The sequence below is a fragment of the Erinaceus europaeus genome, chromosome 12 (genome assembly GCF_950295315.1).
Source record: "Erinaceus europaeus chromosome 12, mEriEur2.1, whole genome shotgun sequence".
Taxonomy (NCBI): Eukaryota; Metazoa; Chordata; class Mammalia; order Eulipotyphla; family Erinaceidae; genus Erinaceus; species Erinaceus europaeus.
In genome coordinates, this window is record NC_080173.1 from 47576203 (window position 1) to 47595527 (window position 19325).

Genomic DNA, 19325 nt, shown 5'->3' on the forward strand with positions numbered 1-19325 from the left:
TGGGGAGCCGGGGGCTCAAACCAGGATCCTTACTCCTCGGTCCTTGCGCTTTGCACCACGTGTGCTTAACCAGCTGCGATACCGCCCAACTCCCTCAACTTCTGTTCCTATCCAAAATAAACAAAAAATAAAACAAATACATAAAATATGTATTTATTTAGGAAAGATAGAAAAGTGATCAAAAGAACCAGAGCATCACTATGGCATGTAATGCTGGGACTTGAATTTGGGATCTCACAGCTGAAAGCCCAGTGCACTGTCCACTGCACCGCCTCTCAAGTCACAAGAAATACATTTTGTGACTCCCCCCCTTTTTTTTGTTTGTCCTTTTCTTTGTTTTGTTTGTTTGACAGGGCAGAGAGAAATAGTGTGGGAGGGAGTTGGGCAGTAGCACAGCAGGTTAAGCACAGGTGGCGCAAAGCACAAAGACCGGCATAAGGATCCCGGTTCGAGCCCCTGGCTCCCCACCTGCAGGGGAGTCACTTCACAAGCGGTGAAGCAGGTCTGCAGGTGTCTCTCTTTCTCTCCCTCTCTCTGTCTTCTCCTCCTCTCTCCATTTCTCTCTGTCCTATCCAACAACAATGACATCAATAATAACTACAACAATAAAACAACAAGGGCAACAAAAGGGAATAAAATAAATAAAAGTAAAAAAAGAAATAGTGTGGGGGAGGAGAGAGAGTGAGAGACACCTACAGTACTGCTTCACCACTCGTGAAGCTTCCTTGCCTGTAGGTCTGACCCAGAGGCATGAACCCAGGCATAGTGAGTTTTATCTAGTGCACCACAGCCTACCCCACAATATAAAATATATACTGGGGAGAGAAAGAAAGAAAGAAAGAAAGAACGAAAGAAAGAAAGAAAGAAAGGAAGGAAGGAAGGAAGGAAGGAAGGAAGGAAGGAAGAAAGAAAGAAAGAGAGAACCCATGTGAAAGCTAGTAGAGAAGGCTGAAGGGCTGAGGACCCACCCTCAACCTCCCTCCCATCCCCTCAAGCCAAAGCTGGTATCAGGCTCACACTGATGATGGCTTGCTGCGCCTCGTTGTTGTGGACCAGCTTCGCTCTATCCAGGGCCTTCTCAAAGTTGTTCACAGCTGCCTCGAAATTTCTCAGCTTCACTAGAGAGCAAGGGGAGGTAGACACAGAGAGACCAACACACTGAGTGTTGTGCACTGAGGGCAGGTGCTATGGGCTGGCCCTCTGGAATCTAGCAGTGGCATAGCAACATGAAAATGCCTGAGGTCCCAAAGGTCCCAGGGTTCAGTCCTCAGCACCACTGTAAACCAGAGGTCATCAGTGTTCTGCTTGTGCTCTCCATTCCATTCCACTACATTTCATATATATTTATTTATGTTTTTCTAAATACTTTATTAATGAGAGGGATAGGAGGAGAGAGAAAGAACCAGGTATCATTCTGGTATATGTGCTGCCAGGGATCGAACTCAAGACTTCATGCTTGTGAGTCCAGCACCTTATACACTGTGCCACCTCACGGACCGCCATTTCATATATTTTTTTCAAAGATATATATATTTTTTAGAAGATTTTTTTAAACTTTTATTTATTTTTTATTTTTTCCCCTTTTGTTGCCCTTGTTGTTTATGATCAGTGTTGTTATTATTATTGTTGTTGCTATCATTGTTGTTGGATAAGACAGGGAGAAATCGAGAGAGGAGAGGAAGACAGAGGGGGAGAAAAAGATAGACAACTGCAGACCGGCATCACCACCTGTGAAGTGAACCCCCTGCAGGTGGAAAGCGGGGGCCTCCAACTGGTATCCTTACGCCAGTCCTTGCACTTTATGCCATGTGCGCTTAACCTACTGTGCCATTGCCCGGCTCCCCAAAGGTATTTTTATTTCATTTTAATGAGAGAGAGAGATACAGAGAGAATGTCCAGATTACTGCTCAACTCTGGTTTATGGTTGGGCTCGGGATTGAACCTGGGACTTAGAGCCTCAGGCATGAAGGTCTTTTGCAGAATCATTATGCTGTCTCCTTCTAGAAGAGGTAGGCAACAAGATGAAACTGTCCCTTGGTCCAGGAGACAAGTGATATATACACTGGCCCTAGCCAAAACCTACTTACCTCACTTTCCTCTCCCTGCTGCCTCCTTTTAAAGACTTATTTACTTATTTATTTATTTTTTATCTTTATTTTCTGGATAGAGACAGTCAGAAATTGAGAGAGAAGGGGGTGATAGGGAAAAAGAAGGACACCTGCAGCCCTGCATCACCACTTGCAAAGCTTTCCCCCTGCAGGTGGGGACTGGAGGGCTCGAACCTGGGTCTTTACGCACTGTAACTCAACCAGGTGCACCACCACCTGGACCCTTGTTTACTTATTTATAATAGAGGAAACAGTGAGAATCAGAGCATCGTGGTCCAGGAGGTAGCACTGTGGATAAAGCACTAAACCCTCACACATGAGGTCCTGAGTTCAGTCCCCAGCAGCACGTTTACCAGAGTGATGTCTGGTTCTCTCTCTTTTCTGCCTATCTTTCTCATTAATAATTTTTTTAAAATCTAAAAAAAAAAAAAGAAGGGGGGCTGGGTGGTGGCCCACCTGGTTGAGCACATATGTTACAATGTGCAAGGACCCAGCTTCAAGTCCCTGGCCCCCACCTGCAGAAGGAAAGCTTTGCTAGTGGTGAAGCAGTGAGTGTTGCAGGTATTTCTCTTTCTTCCTCTGTCACCCTGTCCTCGATTTCTGGTAGTCTCTATTCAATAAATAATGATAATTAAAAAATTAAAAAGCAGACAGAGGACCTAGTGGGGGTTGTATTGTTATGTGGAAAACTGAAAAATGTTATGCATGTACAAACTATTGTATTTACCGTTGAATGTAAAACATTAATTCCCCAATAAATAGGAGGCGGAGCTACGAGCAGCAGATCGCTTTCTCTCCTCTCCTCTCCTCTCCTCTCCTCTCCCGGATCAACTAGGAATACCAAAGGAGACCACCCGGACCTAAACAAGACAGGACTACAATGACCACAGGAACCCAGTAAATCACCCGTGAGTACAAACACACGTGGCTGGTGACAGAGAGGAGAGAGGGGCCTAAGGAGAGATTAAGTGACTGCTAACATTCAGCAGTTTATCAGTGGAGACACCACCTCCAGTCTGCTCCACAACAAGGGGACAGCTGAAGGGAGGAAAGGACTCCCCAGAGACTCACCAAGTGCAACTCTGAGTCTCCATTGCTACTACCCTCAGAATCTGGAGCAGCAACAGGAAGGGACACCAGGGTACAGAGATCTAACCGGGAAACTCAGGAGAAGACTTATACCTCCTTGGCATAGCTGAGGGGCTGTGAAAGTCTCTTTGCATAACCACTGGATTATCTCTGCCACACCCTGCTTTATCTCTTGGTCAGGAGTCAGTGATTAAGCTAAGAAGCCTATTGATAGTTTAAAAGCCCTCAGGCACCCATAGCCTACAGGGAAGAAAAAAAAAAAAAAGAGGCTTTTACACCACTGAGCTCCAACTCAGGGATTGAAAAAAAAACTGTTAACTTCCACCACGGTAAACCCTTTAATTAAATTACTTAGACACGAGTCAATCCAGGCAATAGTGATCAATAATTTGAAAAGTACTGATAAAGGGAACTCATAACAAAATATATAAAATGGTTAAAACAACAAGAAAAAATATTGGAGACTTGAACGAGGACAAGAGTCCAGCTAAAAGTCCTCCAGAGGGTGAAGCACAAAACAACGAGTTCAATATCCAAACATTAGCTAAGGAAATAATAACAGGAGTGAGTAAAGAATTTGAAAAAATTGTAATCAGAAATGCAGGAACAACAAATGAGAATATGGAAGAAAATTCTAATTATCTCATGGTTATTAGAGAGCTGAAAGCTGAAATCGCTGAGCTAAGAAGGCAACTAGCTGAACAAGCTAAAACAGTATCAGAGCAGGGCAACAAAATAGATGAACTCCAGAAAGCAGTAGAGGGCAGAGAGAATAGAATCTATGAGGCTGAAGACAGAATTAGCAAGATTGAGCATGAATTAGAGACAACTAAAAAAGAAGTAAGAGATCTCAAAAAGAGATTAAGAGATGCTGAAAACAACAACAGAGTCCTATGGGATGACTTCAAAAGAAACAATATATGCATTATTGGTTTACCAGAGGAAGAAAGAAAAGGAGAGGAAGAAAGCATTCTCCGGGCCATAATAGCTGAAAATTTCTCTAGTCTAGACAACACCAAAGACATAAAGATTCAAGAAGCCCAGAGGGTCCCAAACAGAATTAACCCAGACCTAAAGACACCAAGACATGTCATACTTAGAATGGAAAGGAATAAGGATAAAGAAAGGATCCTCAAGGCTGCAAGAGAAAAACAAAGAGTCACCTACAAAGGAAAACCCATAAGATTAGCAGCAGACTTCTCCATACAAACACTACAGGCCAGAAGAGAATGGCAAGATATCTATCGAGTGCTCAATGAGAAAGGCTTTCAGCCAAGAATACTATATCCTGCTAGACTGTCATTCAGACTAGATGGAAGCATCAAAACCTTCTCAGACAAGCAACAGTTGAAGGAAGCAACCATCACCAAGCCTGCCCTGAAAGAAGTTCTGAAAGGTCTCCTATAAACAACCAGACCACCACAAATAGGACATATATCAAAACACTCTACAAGAATGGCGTTAAAATATCTTCAATCTTTGATATCAATAAATGTCAATGGCCTGAATTCACCTATTAAAAGACACAGAGTAGGAAGATGGATCAGAAAACACAACCCAACAATATGTTGTCTACAGGAAACTCACCTAACTCAACAAGACAAACACAGACTTAAAGTGAAAGGATGGAAAACTATCATTCAAGCCAATGGCCCACAAAAAAGGGCAGGAACAGCTATTCTCATATCTGACATGATAGACTTTAAAATAGATAAGATTAAAAAAGATAGGAATGGACACTACTTAATGCTCAGAGGATCAGTCAATCAAGAGGACTTAACAATTATTAATATCTATGCACCCAATGAGAAGCCATCTAAATACATCAAACTTCTACTGAAAGAGCTACAGCAATATATTAACAGTAACACAATCATAGTAGGGGACTTCAACACTCCACTATCTCAACTTGACAGATCATCCAGGCAGAAAATCAGTAAAGACATAAGGGAGCTAAATGAAGAGATAGATAAACTAGAACTATTGGACATTTTCAGAGTCATTCATCCCAAGAAACTAGAATACACATTTTACTCAAATCCACATGGGTCATTCTCAAGGATAGACCATATGTTAGGCCACAAAGACAGCATCAGCCTATTCAAGAGCACTGAAATCATCCCAAGCATCTTCTCAGACCACAGTGGAATTAAACTAACACTTAACAATCAACAAAAGATTAGTAACAGTCCCAAAATGTGGAAGCTCAACAGTACACTTCTTAACAACTTCTGGGTCAAAGAGGAAATCAAGGAAGCAATCAAAATGTTTCGAGAGTTCAATGAAAATGAAGACACAAGCTACCAAAATATTTGGGACACAGCTAAAGCAGTCCTAAGAGGGAAGTTCATAGCTATACAAGCACACATTAGGAAACAAGAAAAGGCACAAATAAACAGCCTGATTGCACATCTCAAAGACCTAGAAGAAGAACAACAAAGGAATCCTAAAGCAACCAGAAGGACAGAAATTACTAAAGTTAGGGCAGAAATAAATAACATTGAGAATAGGAAAACCATACAAAAGATCAATGAAAGTAAATGTTGGTTCTTCGAAAGAGTAAACAAAATCCACAAACCTTTAGCCAGACTCACAAAACAAAAAAGGGAGAAGACCCAAATAAATCGGATAGTAAATGAAAGAGGAGAAATCACAACAGACACTGCAGAAATTCAACATAACATGCGAGGCTTCTATGAACAACTATATGCCACCAAGCTAGAGAACCTGGAAGAAATGAATGATTTCCTAGATACCTACCAACTTCCAAAACTAAGTAAAGAGGAAGTGGATAACATGAACAGGCCCATCACAGCTAATGAAATTGAAACAGTTATCAAAAATCTTCCCAAAAATTCCCCAATAAATAAATTTAAAAATCAAAAAAATTTTAAAAAATGAGAGAGAATCAGAGCATTCCTGTAACACATATTGTAGGTAGAATTTTGGATCTCATATTTGAAAATCCAGTACTCTATGATGGGGAAATAGCACAGTGGTTATGCCAGACTTTCTTTTTTTTTTTTTAATGTTTTGCTTTTGTTATTATCTTTTAAAAAAATATTTATTTATTTTCCCTTTTGTTGCCCTTGGTTTTTTTAAATATTTATTTATTTCCTTTTGTCACTCTTGTTTTATTGTAGTTATTATTGTTGTTATTGATGTTGTCGTTGCTGATAGGATAGAGAGAAATGGAGAGAGGAGGGGAAGACAGAGAGGGGGAGAGAAAGATAGACACCTGCAGACCTGCTTCACCGCTTGTGAAGCGACTCCCCTGCAGGTGGGGAACCGGGGGCTCAAACCAGGTTCCTAATGCTGGTCCTTGTGCTTTGCACCACCTGCGCTTAACCCGCTGCACTACCGTTGGACTCCCTATGCTAGACTTTCATGCCTATGGCTTTCAAGTCCCACATTCAGTCCCCAACACCATCATAAACCAGATTTGCATGGTACTCTGGTAGAAAGAAAGAAAAATTTTTAGGGATATAGGATGTGAATAAAGCATTGAACTGTCAGGCATGGGATCCTCAGTTTAATTCCTGACATCACATGTGCCATAGTGATGCTCTGGTTCAGACAGATAGATATTTTATTTTTCTGTTTCCAGGGTTATTGCTGGGATTTGGTGCCTGTACTACAAATCCACTGCTCCTGGAGGTTATTTTTTCTCTTTTGTTGCCCTTGTTGCTTATTGTTATTGTTGTCGGATAGGACAGAGAGAAATCAAGAGAGGAGGGGAAGACAGAGAGGGGGAGAGAAAGACAGACACCTGCAGACCTGTTTCACCGCTTGTGAAGTGACCCCCCTGCAGGTGGGGAGCCGGGGGCTCGAATTAGGATCCTTATGCTGGTCTTTGTGCTTTGTGCCACCTGCGCTTAACCCACTGTGCTACCACTTGGTCCCCCTTTTTTTTTTTTTTTTTTTTTACCAGTGGACTGCTCAGCTCTGGCTTATGGTGGTGTGGGGGACTGAACCTGAACCTGGGATTTTGGAGGCTTGGGCTTGAGAGTCTTTTTGCATAACCATTATGCTATCTACCCTCACCTGGTAGATATTTTTTAATGTTTATTTTATTTTAATGATATTTTTAAATGCTTATTTTATTTATTTTTTAAAGATTTTTAAATATTTATTTATTTCCTTTTTGTTGCCCTTGATTTTTATTGTTGTTGTAGTTACTATTGCTGTTGTTATTGATGTCGTCGTTGTTGGATAGGACAGAAAGAAATGGAGAGAGGAGGGGAAGATAGAGGGAAAGAAAGATAGACACCTGCAGACCTGTTTCACTGCTTGTGACTCGACTCCCCTGCAGGTGGGGAGCCAGGGGCTCGAACTGGGATCCTCACGCAAGTCCTTGAGCTTTGCGCCACCTGCGCTTAACCCACTGTGCTACCGCCTGACTCCCTGTTTTATTTTAATGAGAGAGATACAATAAAAAAGACCAGAGCACTGCTCAGCGATGGTTTATGGTGGTGCTGGGGATTGAACCTGGAACCTCAGAACCTCAGGCATGAAAATCTTTTGCATAACCATTATGCAGTCTCTCCAGCCCAGATAGATATTTTTAAACTAAATATATATGTATATATATATATTTAAAGATGATGGGAGAGAGAGCATAAATGTTATGCAAACAAACTCTCAAGCCTGAGGCTCCCAAGGCCCAGGTTCAATCCCCCACTACACCACCTTAAGCTAGAATGGAGCAGTGCCTTGGTAGGACAAAGCACTGGACTGACTCTGGACTCTCAAGCATAAAGTCTTGAGTTCAGTCCCCAAGTATTGCACATGGCAGTCATACACTGGCACTACTCTCTCTGTCATTAGTAAGCAAATAAATGTGTCTTATTATTGTTTGCTTTATTTTTAATTTTTTATATTTATTTATTTTCCCTTTTGTTGCTCTGGTTAACATTGTTGTGGTAATTGATGTTGTTGCTGGATAGGACAGAGAGAAATGGAGAGATGATGGGAAGACAGAGAGGGGAGAGAAAGAGAGACACCTGCAGACCTGCTTCACCACCTGTGAAGCGACTCCCCTGCAGGTGGGGAGCCAGGGGCTTGAAGCAGGATCATTACGCCGGTCCTTGTGCTTTGCGCCACTTGCGCTTAACCCGCTGGCCACTGCCCCAACTCCCTGTTGTTTGCTTTTTTAAAGCATTGAATTTTCAATCTCACTTGTGTGTGCTTGTATTCTCTCTCTCTAATAAAGAAATCTTTTTGGGGAAGGGGCTGGGTAGACAGCACAATTGTTATGCATAAAGCCTATCGTTCCTGAGGCACTAAAGGTCCCCAGAACCACCATAAACCAGATCTGAGCAATGTTCTGGTAAGAGAAAGACACAGAAACAGAGTTAGAGATAGAAGTAGAGGTGGAGAGGAAAAGGGAGAGGGAGAAGTTGGGCCCAGGAGACCTCTCAAAAGTGTTGCACAGGGAGTCAGGCAGTAGTGCAGTGAGTTAAGCGAACATGGCATGAAGTACAAGGACCGCATGAAAAGCGAGGACTGGCATAAGGATCCCGGTTCTAGGCCTTGGCTTCCCACCTGCAGGCGGTGGAGCAGGTCTGCAGGTGTCTTTCTCTCCCCTTCTCAGTCTTCCCCTTCTCTCTCCATTTATCTCTGTCCTATCCAACAACGACATCAACAATAAAAAGCAAGGGCAACAAAAAAGGGAAATAAATAAAAATTTTAAAAAACTTTAAAAAGGGAGTCGGGCTGTAGCGCAGCGGGTTAAGCGCACATGGCGCAAAGCACAAGGACCGGCATAAGGATCCCGGTTCAAGCCCCCGGCTCCCCACCTGCAGGGGAGTCGCTTCACAGGCGGTGAAGCAGGTCTGCAGGTGTCTATCTTTCTCTCCTCCTCTCTGTCTTCCCCTCCTCTTTCCATCTCTCTCTGTCCTATCCAACAACAACGACAACAATAATAACTATAACAATAAAACAGCAAGGGCAACAAAAGGGAATAAATAAATAAAATAAATATTAAAAAAAAAACTTTAAAAAAAGAAGTGTTGCACATAGTTGGTCTTGGGGTTCATTCCCAGGAGTTGCATTTTAAAAACTCACCTATTTAATATTTATTTATTCCAGAGCACTGCTCAACTCTGGTTTATGGTGGTTCAGGGGATTGAACCTGGGACTATGGAGCCTCAGGCATGAGAGTATATTTTACATAACCATTATGCTATCTACACCCACCCCCCAAAAGAAAAAAATCACCTATTTGAAACTATGCAATTAGATGATGATGATGATGATGATGATGATGATGATGATGATGATTTTACCAGAGCACTGCTCAGCTCTGGCTTATGGCGGTGTGGGGGATTGAACCTGGGACATGAGAGCCTCAGGCGTGAGAGTTTGTCTCTTTGCATAACCATTATGCTATACCCCCACACAATTAGATTATTTTTAGTGGAATTAGAGTTATCAATGATCACTCTAACCTTGACTGAAAGCATTCCTACCACTCTATAAATTTCCCTCCAGTGACTGGGGACAATCTGCTGAATTAATTACTCAGCACATTTCCCCTATCTATAAAAAAGAAAGGACATGGTGATTGTGCTGCTTTAGGAACTGGATATGCAAGAGAACTTAGAGAATGCAAAACAGGTGGAAGTGATGCTCTGGATTATAGCCCACAACCCTGCTGGTCTGCAGCTGCCCTAATCTAAAGAAGGCACTTCCTACCCGACCTGCTCTTGAGTCAGAACAATCCGACTGAGACACACTGGGAGGGAAGATTCAGTTCAGGTACAGCAAGCAGCTGGACAGTGTAGGGGGGCGGGGGTCCTCTCTCAGCCCATACCTTGTGCCTGAGCCACCAGAACACTGGCATTCAGCTGCCACTCGATGTCCCCTTCTTCCTCGGCATATTGCTGGGACTTCTCACCATAGTTCTGGGCCTCCCAGGCCTGGTCCAACTCTAAGTAGCAGCGACCGATCTCATGAAACAACCAAGTCTTCTCCAGAGTAGTTTTGGCCAGAGGGATCTTCTCCTCCCACCTGGAGGCACAGTGAACCAGGCTCAGCTTATACACTTAGCCTTAAGAAACCAAAGTTTCCCACTAGGTGATGGTGGAATAAAGGGGCTTTCCAACTATCAATTCTTCTTTTCTTTAAAAAGATTATTTATGAGAGGGGGCGATATTGCAGTAGGCGCAAAGCGCATGGACCGACGTAAGGATCCGTTTTTTTACTGAGACGTTTTACTCTAAAAATACGGGGGGGGGGTTAACAAGGGCAACAAAAGGGAATAAATAAATAAAATAAAATATTTAAAAAAAATACGGGGGGGTGGGGTGGGAGGTTGCAGCAGCGGGTTAAGTGCACATGGCACGAAACTCAAGGTCCTTGCGCTACTGCCCGACTCCCTGATATTATTATTGTTGTTGCTGTTGTTGCCGGATAGGACAGAGAGAAGAGGAAGACAGGGGGAGAGAAAGATAGACACCTGCAGACCTGCTTCACCGCTTGTGAAGCGACTCCCCTGCAGGTGGGGAACCGGGGGCTTGAACTGGGATCCTTAACCCGGTCCTTGCGCTTTGCACCTTGTGCATTTAACCCGCTGTGCTACTGCCCAGCCCCCTCCAGGTTTTCGTTTTTAATATTTATCTATTTATGAGAGAGAACCAGAGCATCACCCTGGCACATTCAATGCTGGGGCTTGAATTTGGAACCTCATGTTTGAATGTCTAACCGTTTACCCCACCTGCAGGAGAAAAGCTTCACAAGTGATGAAGCAGGGCTGCAAGTGTCTTTCTCCTTCTCTATCACCTCCTCCCCTCTCAATTTCTCTGTCTCTATCCAATAATAAATGAATAAAAGGGCAGGTGCATAATGATTATGCAAAGATACTCTCATGCTGAGGCTCCAAAGTCCCAGGTTCAATCCCCTGCACCACCATCAGCCAGAACTGAGCAGTGCTCTGGTGTAAAAAAATAAATAAATAGGGAGTTTGGCAGTAGTGCTGCAGGTTAAGCACACGTGGCGCAAAATGCAAGGACCAGCTTAAGGATCCCGGTTTGAGCCCCGGCACCTCACCTGCAGGGGTGTCACTTCACAGGTGATGAAGCAGGTCTGCAGGTGTCTATCTTTCTCTCCCCCTCTCTGTCTTCCCCTTCTCTCTCCATTTCTCTCTGTCCTAACAATGAGGACATCGATAACAACAATAATAATAACTACAACAACAATAAAAAAACAAGGGCAACAAAAGGGAAAATAAATAATTAGTTTTAAATAATAAATAAATAAAATGAATAAAAAAATTTTTAAAGAGAGAGTCTAACATTTATACCACGTCCCAAGCTGCTTATTTATTAATGAGAGAGAAGAAACTAGAGCATCACTCTGGCGTATGCAATGCCTGGGAGCAAACTGTGGTCTGGAGCTCATGCTTGTAAATTTGGAGCTTTATCCACTGTACCACCTCCCAAGCTGCAGAAAATGCTGGTCATCTATTAATTTAACTGATGGGTTCCAGTGTTTACAAAGTAACTTACCCAGAGTCACCACGCTAAGATTGGAGCCAAGGACATCTTTTTATATTTATGTGATTTATATCATTTGTTATTTATATTTTTTATTGCCACCAGGGTTATCACTGGGATTCAATACTTCCACAACAAACCCACTGCTCTTGGCAGCCATTTCCCTCTTTCTTTTTTCCTTCCTTTCTTCCTCCCTTTCCTTTCCTTTCTCCTTCCCTTCCTTCCTTCCTTTCTTTTTTCTTTCCCAAGAGCTGCTTATAGTGGTACTGGGAATTAAACCTGGGACCTCAGAGCCTCAGGCTTCAGAGTCTCTATGCATAACTATTATGTACCCCTTCCTTCCTACCCTTCCCACTCTCTCAATAGAGATAGAGAGAAATTGAGAGAATGGGGGAAATAGAGAAGGACAGAGAGACACCTGCAGCACTACTTCATTCGCCTCTCATAAAGCTTCCCCTGAAGGTAGTGACTGGATCCCTGAGCATGGGAACCTGTGTGCTTTACTGGGTGCACCACCACCCAAGGACATCACTCTCTCTCTCTCTCTCTCTCTCTCTTTTTTAATTATTTCTTTTTTTAATGTCCACCCTTTACCCTCATTACTCAGGTGAGACCTTTCCTTTCATAGTATTCTCTAATTCTATTCCAGGAGGTTCACTTCCTAACAAAGTCCCAAAACCTAGATATAGAGGAGGTCCTGTGAGATAGAGCATATGTTCACATGTATCCATAAATTAGGGTAAAATATATACCTGAGGGAGTTGGGCGCTAGCGCAGTGGGATAAGCATATGTGGCACAGAACGTAAGGACCGACGTAAGGAACACAGTTCGAGCCCCCGGTTCCCCACCTGCAGGGAGGTCACTTCACAGGTGGTGAAGCAGGTCTGCAGGTGTTTATCTTTCTCTCCTCTCTATCTTCCCCTCCTCTCTCCATTACTCTCTGTCCTATCCAACAACAATGACATCAATAACTACAACAATAAAACAACAAGGGCAACGAAAGGGAATACATAAATAAATATTTAAAAAATATATATTTATATACCTGAAAGCAAAAATACACAAGTCTGTAGTGAGTCAGTATAAAGTTCATAATGAAATAGTGTCCACTTATACTTAGATACCCTCTTCACCTACTTCCTATTACAGTTCTCTCACTCACTCCAAAGCTAACCTTATCAAAGCAAGGACTGCAAAAGGTGAATAAGGACAAGAGACTGGCATACTTTAATGATGATTCTTTAGTCACTATCAGGCCACCCCATCAGTTGGAGCCCTAATCAGGGAATCCTGAGATTCCCAAACAGAGATGATGGGCCTAGACCTCGAATAGATCCCTCTCTCCATTGTTACTGGTCATTTATATCAGGTACTACACAATAGACCCCTTTGTGGGCCCCCCTAGGGACCTTGCCCTCAACTTGGATTAACAATGGTAGAGAATGTTCCATCCTCCAAAGGGAGGCTGGACAACATATTCTATGCTACAGCAGAGGAAGATGGGTCTTTATTGGGGCAGCTGGGAATATTCCTACTCATGACCACAGAATGTGAGCTCAGATCTACAGGGATGCAGAGGTCACATAGGCTCCTAAGCTGAACATGGGCCCCAGATCACATCAAATCAATGGGGCTTACAGTCAACAATATTTATACACCTTTCCCATATTAGGGAGCTACTCTCTCCCTGATCCAGCGTTCTGGTCCTTTTTCTAGCCCTGACGTCATCTCCCCAGACAATAACTTGGATCCACCTGCATATCAGATTTCAGGCTCAGGGGGAAAAAGAAAAAAAAAAAAAAACACTAGCTATAGGCCCCTTGGAATATAACTAAAATATGCCCACTAGCTATCTACAAAATGAAGGACCCCCCCAACTCTTCCTCTGCACTATTCCAGCCTTTAGGTCCATGATTGGTCAAAATTTTGTTTGCTTTGTATGTTAACTCTTTTATTTAAAAAAATATTTATTTATTTATTCCCTTTTGTTGCCCTTATTGTTTTATTGTTGTTATTATTGTTGTTATTGATATCATCGTTGTTGGATAGGACAGAGAGAAATGGAGAAAGGAGGGGGAGACAGAGAGAGGAGGAGAGAAAGACAGACACCTGCAGACCTGCTTCACTGCCTGTGAAGCGACTCCCCTGCAGGTGGGGAGCCAGGGACTTGAACTGGGATCCTTACGTCGGTCCTTGGGCTTTGCGCCACCTGCGTTTAACCTGCTGTGCTATGCCCAACTCTCAGTTGTACCCCTCTTATCCTATGGTTGAGTCAGTGTTGCTTTTTTATAAATAAAAAATTTAAAATAGGGAGTCGGGCTGTAGCGCAGCGGGTTAAGCGCAGGTGGCGCAAAGCACAAGGACCAGCATAAGGATCCCGGTTCGAACCCCGGCTCCCCACCTGCAGGGGAGTTGCTTCACAGGCGGTGAAGCAGGTCTGCAGGTGTCTATCTTTCTCTCCTCCTCTCTGTCTTCCCCTCCTCTCTCCATTTCTCTCTGTCCTATCCAACAACGACGACAACAACAATAATAACTACAACAAGGGCAACAAAAGGGAATAAATAAATAAAATAAAATATTTAAAAAAATTTTAAATAAAGAAAAGTGAAAAAAAATTATTATCTTTATTTATTTATTGGATAGAGACAGTCAGAAATAGAGAGGGAAGGGAGGGATAGAGAGGGTGAGAGACAGAGACACCCGCAGCCCTGTTTCACCACTTGTGAAGCTTTCCCCCTGCAGGTGGGGACTGGGGGCTTGAACCTGGGTCCTTGCACGTTGTAATGTGTGCTCTCAACCAGGTGTGCCACACCCGGACCCTCTTTTTTTTTTTTTTAAGATTTTTTAAATTTATTTATGAGAAAGATAGGAGGAGAGAGAAAGAACCAGACATCACTCTGGTACATGCGCTGCCAGGGATTGAACTCAGGACCTCATGCTTGAGAGTCCAGTGCTTTATCCAGTGCGTCACCTCCTGGACCACCCAAAAACATCTCTTCTGATGACTCTTTGCCTGCCATCTTGGTCGCAGGCAGGGTGTCAGAGGTGATTCTGGGGAGTTGGGGCTCCTGGGCGGTGAGGAGCAGTCATTGTTTGGTCACTTACGTATCAATGGCTTGCTGGAATTTTCCAACTCTGGCAAAAACCCTGCCAATATTGTCAAGGGCTCTCGATTTGGCATCAGTCAGGTTACTGTGGGGGGAAAGGACAAATTTATCACTATAAATTGGCTGTTCTGGGCACTGTAAACATATAATAGAAATCAATAAGTAAATAAATTAGAAGCAAGCTTTTTTCTTTGTGTTGCTGAGTCTTCAAGGCTCTAGGCTGGCTTTTTCAGGAAGAGATAGGGAAACTTGTACCATGCACATAGCAAGCAGATGCACCATCCAAGTGCACTGTCTTGCCCGTCCCAAAAGGGGCTGTTTGAGAAAAATTTAAACCTTATTAATAATGATTGCTCATAGGAAATGAGAGTATAAAGGAAACTTTTAAATTACCAATATTATTTAACAATGTTCCAGTAATTATGTTTCACCAAAAAGGTATTAAAGTTGGCTATGGCCAGGTGGTGGCACACCTGGTTGAGCGCACATGCTACAGTGCACAAGGACCTGGGTTCGAGCCCCTGTCCCCACCTGCAGGGGGAAAGCTTTGCAAGTGGTGAAGCAGGTCTGCAGGTGTGTCTCTCTCCCTCTCCAGCTTCCCTCCTGCTCTCAATTTCTGGCTATTTCTGTCCTATCAATAAAGGTAATAAAAAGAAAAAGCAACATGGGAGTCGGGCTGTAGCGCAGCGGGTTAAGCGCAGGTGGCGCAAAGCACAAGGACCGGCATAAGGATCCCGGTTCGAACCCCCGGCTCCCCACCTGCAGGGGAGTCGCTTCACAGGCGGTGAAGCAGGTCTGCAGGTGTCTGTCTTTCTCTCCTCCTCTCTGTCTTCCCCTCCTCTCTCCATTTCTCTCTGTCCTATCCAACAACGACAACAACAATAATAACTACAACAATAAAACAACAAGGGCAACAAAAGGGAATAAATAAAATTAATATTTTAAAAAAAGCAACATTTATAAAGTTAGGCTGGGGAGACAGGAGAATAGTTATGCAAAAGACTCATACCTAAGATTTTTAAGATCCCAGGTTCAATCCCCAGCACCATCATAAGTCAGAGCTAAACAGTACTCTGGTCTAGATGAAGATCTCTCTCTCTCTCTCTCTCTCAAATAATATATATATATATATATATATATTATTTAATATTTATTTATTCCTTTTTGTTGCCCTTGTTGCTTTATTGTTGTAGTTATTATTGATGTCGTTGTTGGATAGGACAGAGAGAAATGGAGAGAGGAGGGGAAGACAGAGAGGGGGAGAGAAAGACACCTGCAGACCTGCTTCACTGCCTGTGAAGCAACTCCCCTGCAGGTGGGGAGGCGGGGGCTTGAACCAGGATCCTTAAAATAAAATATTTTTAAAAGATATCGAGTATTTCCATAGAGCAGCCTGGGAAGTGGCGCAGTGGGTAAGACACTGGACTCTTGAGCATGAGGTCCTGGGTTTGAATCCTGGTATCACTTCCCTCTCTCATTAGTAAGCAGATAAATACTTCAGGAGGCCAGGCAGTGTTTACTATGCTTACCACGTGCAAGGACTTGGGTTCAACCCCCCAGTTCTCACCTGCAGGAGGGAAGATTCAGGAGCAGTGAAGCAGGGCTGCGGGTGTTTGTCTTTCTCCCTCTCTATCTCCCTGTTCCCTCTCAATTTCTCTCTGCCCCATCAAATAAAAAACAAACAAAAAGTGGCCACCAGAGAAGTGGATTTGTTATACAGGCACCAAGCCCTAGTGATTGCTCTGATGGTAATAAAAAAATAAAAATAAACAAGTATCTCAGGACCTCATATCTGAGAGTCCAATGCTTTACCTACTGTTCCACCTCCAGAGTTGCAAGATCTGAATTTGATCCCAGCACCACATATATGCCTTTTTCTTTTTCAAAATCATATTATTATTTATTTTTATTATTATTTATTTTCCCTTTTATTGCCCTTGTTGTTTTATTGTTGTAGTTATTATTGTTGTTGTTACTGATGTCATCATTGTTGGATAGGATAGAGAGAAATGGAGAGAGGAGGGGAAGACAGGGAGAGAGAGAGACACCTGCAGACCTGTTTCACTGCTTGCGAAGCGACTCCCCTGCAGGTGGAGAGCTAGGGGCTCGAACCAGGATCCTGATGCCAGTCCTTGCTTTTTGCACCATGTGCGCTTAACCTGCTGCACTACCACCCGAACCCCATTATTATTTATTTTTGCCACTAGAGCTTTACTGGGGATTCCCACATATACAGCAATTCCACTACTCATGGTGGAATTTTCCCCAGCTAGAAAGTGAAAGACACAGAAGGAAAAAATGACAGAGAGGAAGAGAGACACTACAGCACTGAGCCATGACTTGTGAAGCTTCCACTCCGCATGGTGCTCCCAGGTGGTGGCCCAGACCTCAATCCTAGGTCCTTGTACACAGTGAAGTGTTCCCTCTACCTGATGAGTCATCTCCCAGATCATACTGTTTGCATTACAGTTTACACATCAGATTTTTATAGTCAGGGCTCTGAGGTCCCAGAGGTCCCAGGCTCAATCCCTGGCACCACCATAAACCAGAACTGAACAGTGATCTGGTTAAATAATAATAATAAATAAATAAAACCCAAAATAAACAAAAAAGAACCAGCTGTATGGTGGTAGAGAGAACTTGCCTGTTTGAGGTTCAAGCCCTAGCTTGAGTATACTGAAGTGGTGCCCTGACTTCTCTCCCTCTCTCATATGAAATGCTAGTTTTCATGTCAAATATAAAATAAATCTTGTTTAATAGATTTTATTTGTTTTTAAATATTTACTTAACTGATAGGAGAGAAATGGGGGGTACAGAGGTACAGACACTGCCCACCCTAAAATAAACCTTTAAAAAAGGGGGACACATACATCTGGTTGAGCACACACATAACTATGTGCAAGGACCCAGGTTCAGGTCCCTGGTCCCCACCTGCAGTGGGGAAGTTTCATGAGTGGTGAAATAGTACTACAGGTCATTTTTTTTAAAGAACTTATTCATGAGAAAGATAGGAGAGAAAGAACCAGACATCACTCTGGTACATGTGCTACCGGGGGTTGAACTGGGGACCTCATGGTTGAGACTCCGATGCATTATCCACTGCGCCACCTCCTGGACCACCTAACCAACCTACAGGTCATTCTTTGGATAATGAATTCCCTCTCAATTTTTTCCCATTCCCTCTCAATTTTTTTCTTTTTAAAAAAATTTTTTTATTATTTATTTTCCCTTTTGTTGCCCTTGTTTTGTTGTTGTTGTAGCTATTATTGTTTTTGTTGTTGATGTCGTCGTCGTCGTTGGATAGGACAGAGAGAAACGGTTTGAACCCGAGGCTCCCCACCTGCAGGGGAGTCGCTTCATAAGCAGTGAAACAGGTCTGCAGGTGTCTGTCTTTCTCTCCCCCTATCTCCCCTCCTCTCTCCATTTCTCTGTTCTATCCAACAATGATGACATCAATAACAACAACAATAATAACTACAATAATAAAACAAGAGCAAAAAAGGGAATAAATAAATATTTTAGGGGCCAGGAGGTGGCACACCTGGTTAAGCACTCACATCACAGTGCGCAAGGACACAGGATCGAGCCCCTGGTCCCCACCTGCAGGGGGAAAGCTTCACAAGAGGTGAAGCAGAGCTGGAGGTGTCTCTCTGTCTCTCGCCTTCTCTATCTCCCCTCTCCTCTCAGTTTCTCTCTGTCTCTATCTAATGATAAATAAATAAAAATATTCAAAAAAATATTTTTTAAAAAAGAGACACCACAACATCATACCAACACTTGGTGGCCAGGGGCTGGAACCCAGGTCCTTTCTCATGGCAGTGTACACTCTACTAGGTGAGCTATCTACTGCCCCCCAGATATAAGAGTTCTTAAACTTATGTCTGTAAACTATGGTGGGTGAGTTACTCAGTTTTTCTGGGTCTCTCCTATGTGTCATTAAATTTTTCCTTAAACTTTTTTTTTCCTAGGGCCAGGTGGCGGTGCACTTGGTTGCGCTCACATGTTACAATGAGCAGACTGAGGTGCTGGAACCATATCTCAGTCGTTGGGTTTCATTCTCATAGAAGGGCCAGCTGAGCTTCCAGAATCCAAGGTCAGAGGGAACAGGCTAGAAATAGGAGGGTCTGGAGTTAGCTGGGGGAGGGAGGTGAAGGGAAGGGGCACTGGGGACTGGGTGGGAGCACTGAAGAGAAGGTGTCTGCAAACTTGCCTGGCCTCCTGGGGTGGGGGTTGGAGGGACCAAGTGGCCAGCAGTCTTCCACGGGAATAGAGAACCCTGGGGCAAGAGGTTTGAAGGACAATAAGGGACTCCCATCTTGCACTTGTTAAATTTGGAGCTTCTGTGAGACATCCAGATAGAAATGCCTCAGGAAGAGTTGGCCATGCAGTCCAGAGGTGGTGTATTGGATAAAGTTTTAGACCCTTATGGTCTGGGAGGTGGCAATGTGGTTAAAGTGTTGGATTCTCAAGCACAAGGTCCTGAGTTCAATCCCTTGTGGCACATGTACCAGAGTGATGTGTGGTT

The 19325-nt window shown here is 43.3% G+C and overlaps 1 protein-coding gene across 1 annotated transcript in view; it reads right to left on the reverse strand.

The window, feature by feature from the left end:
- ODAD4 (outer dynein arm docking complex subunit 4) overlaps nucleotides 1-19325 on the reverse strand; it is a 79282-nt gene that overhangs the window by 28842 nt on the left and 31115 nt on the right. The window contains exons 8-10 of the mRNA XM_060203496.1: nucleotides 14799-14885; nucleotides 10012-10208; nucleotides 1018-1118 (exon numbers count right to left, since the gene is read on the reverse strand). Coding sequence (XP_060059479.1) covers nucleotides 1018-1118; nucleotides 10012-10208; nucleotides 14799-14885 — 385 coding nt within the window. The remainder of the gene's footprint in view (nucleotides 1-1017; nucleotides 1119-10011; nucleotides 10209-14798; nucleotides 14886-19325) is intronic.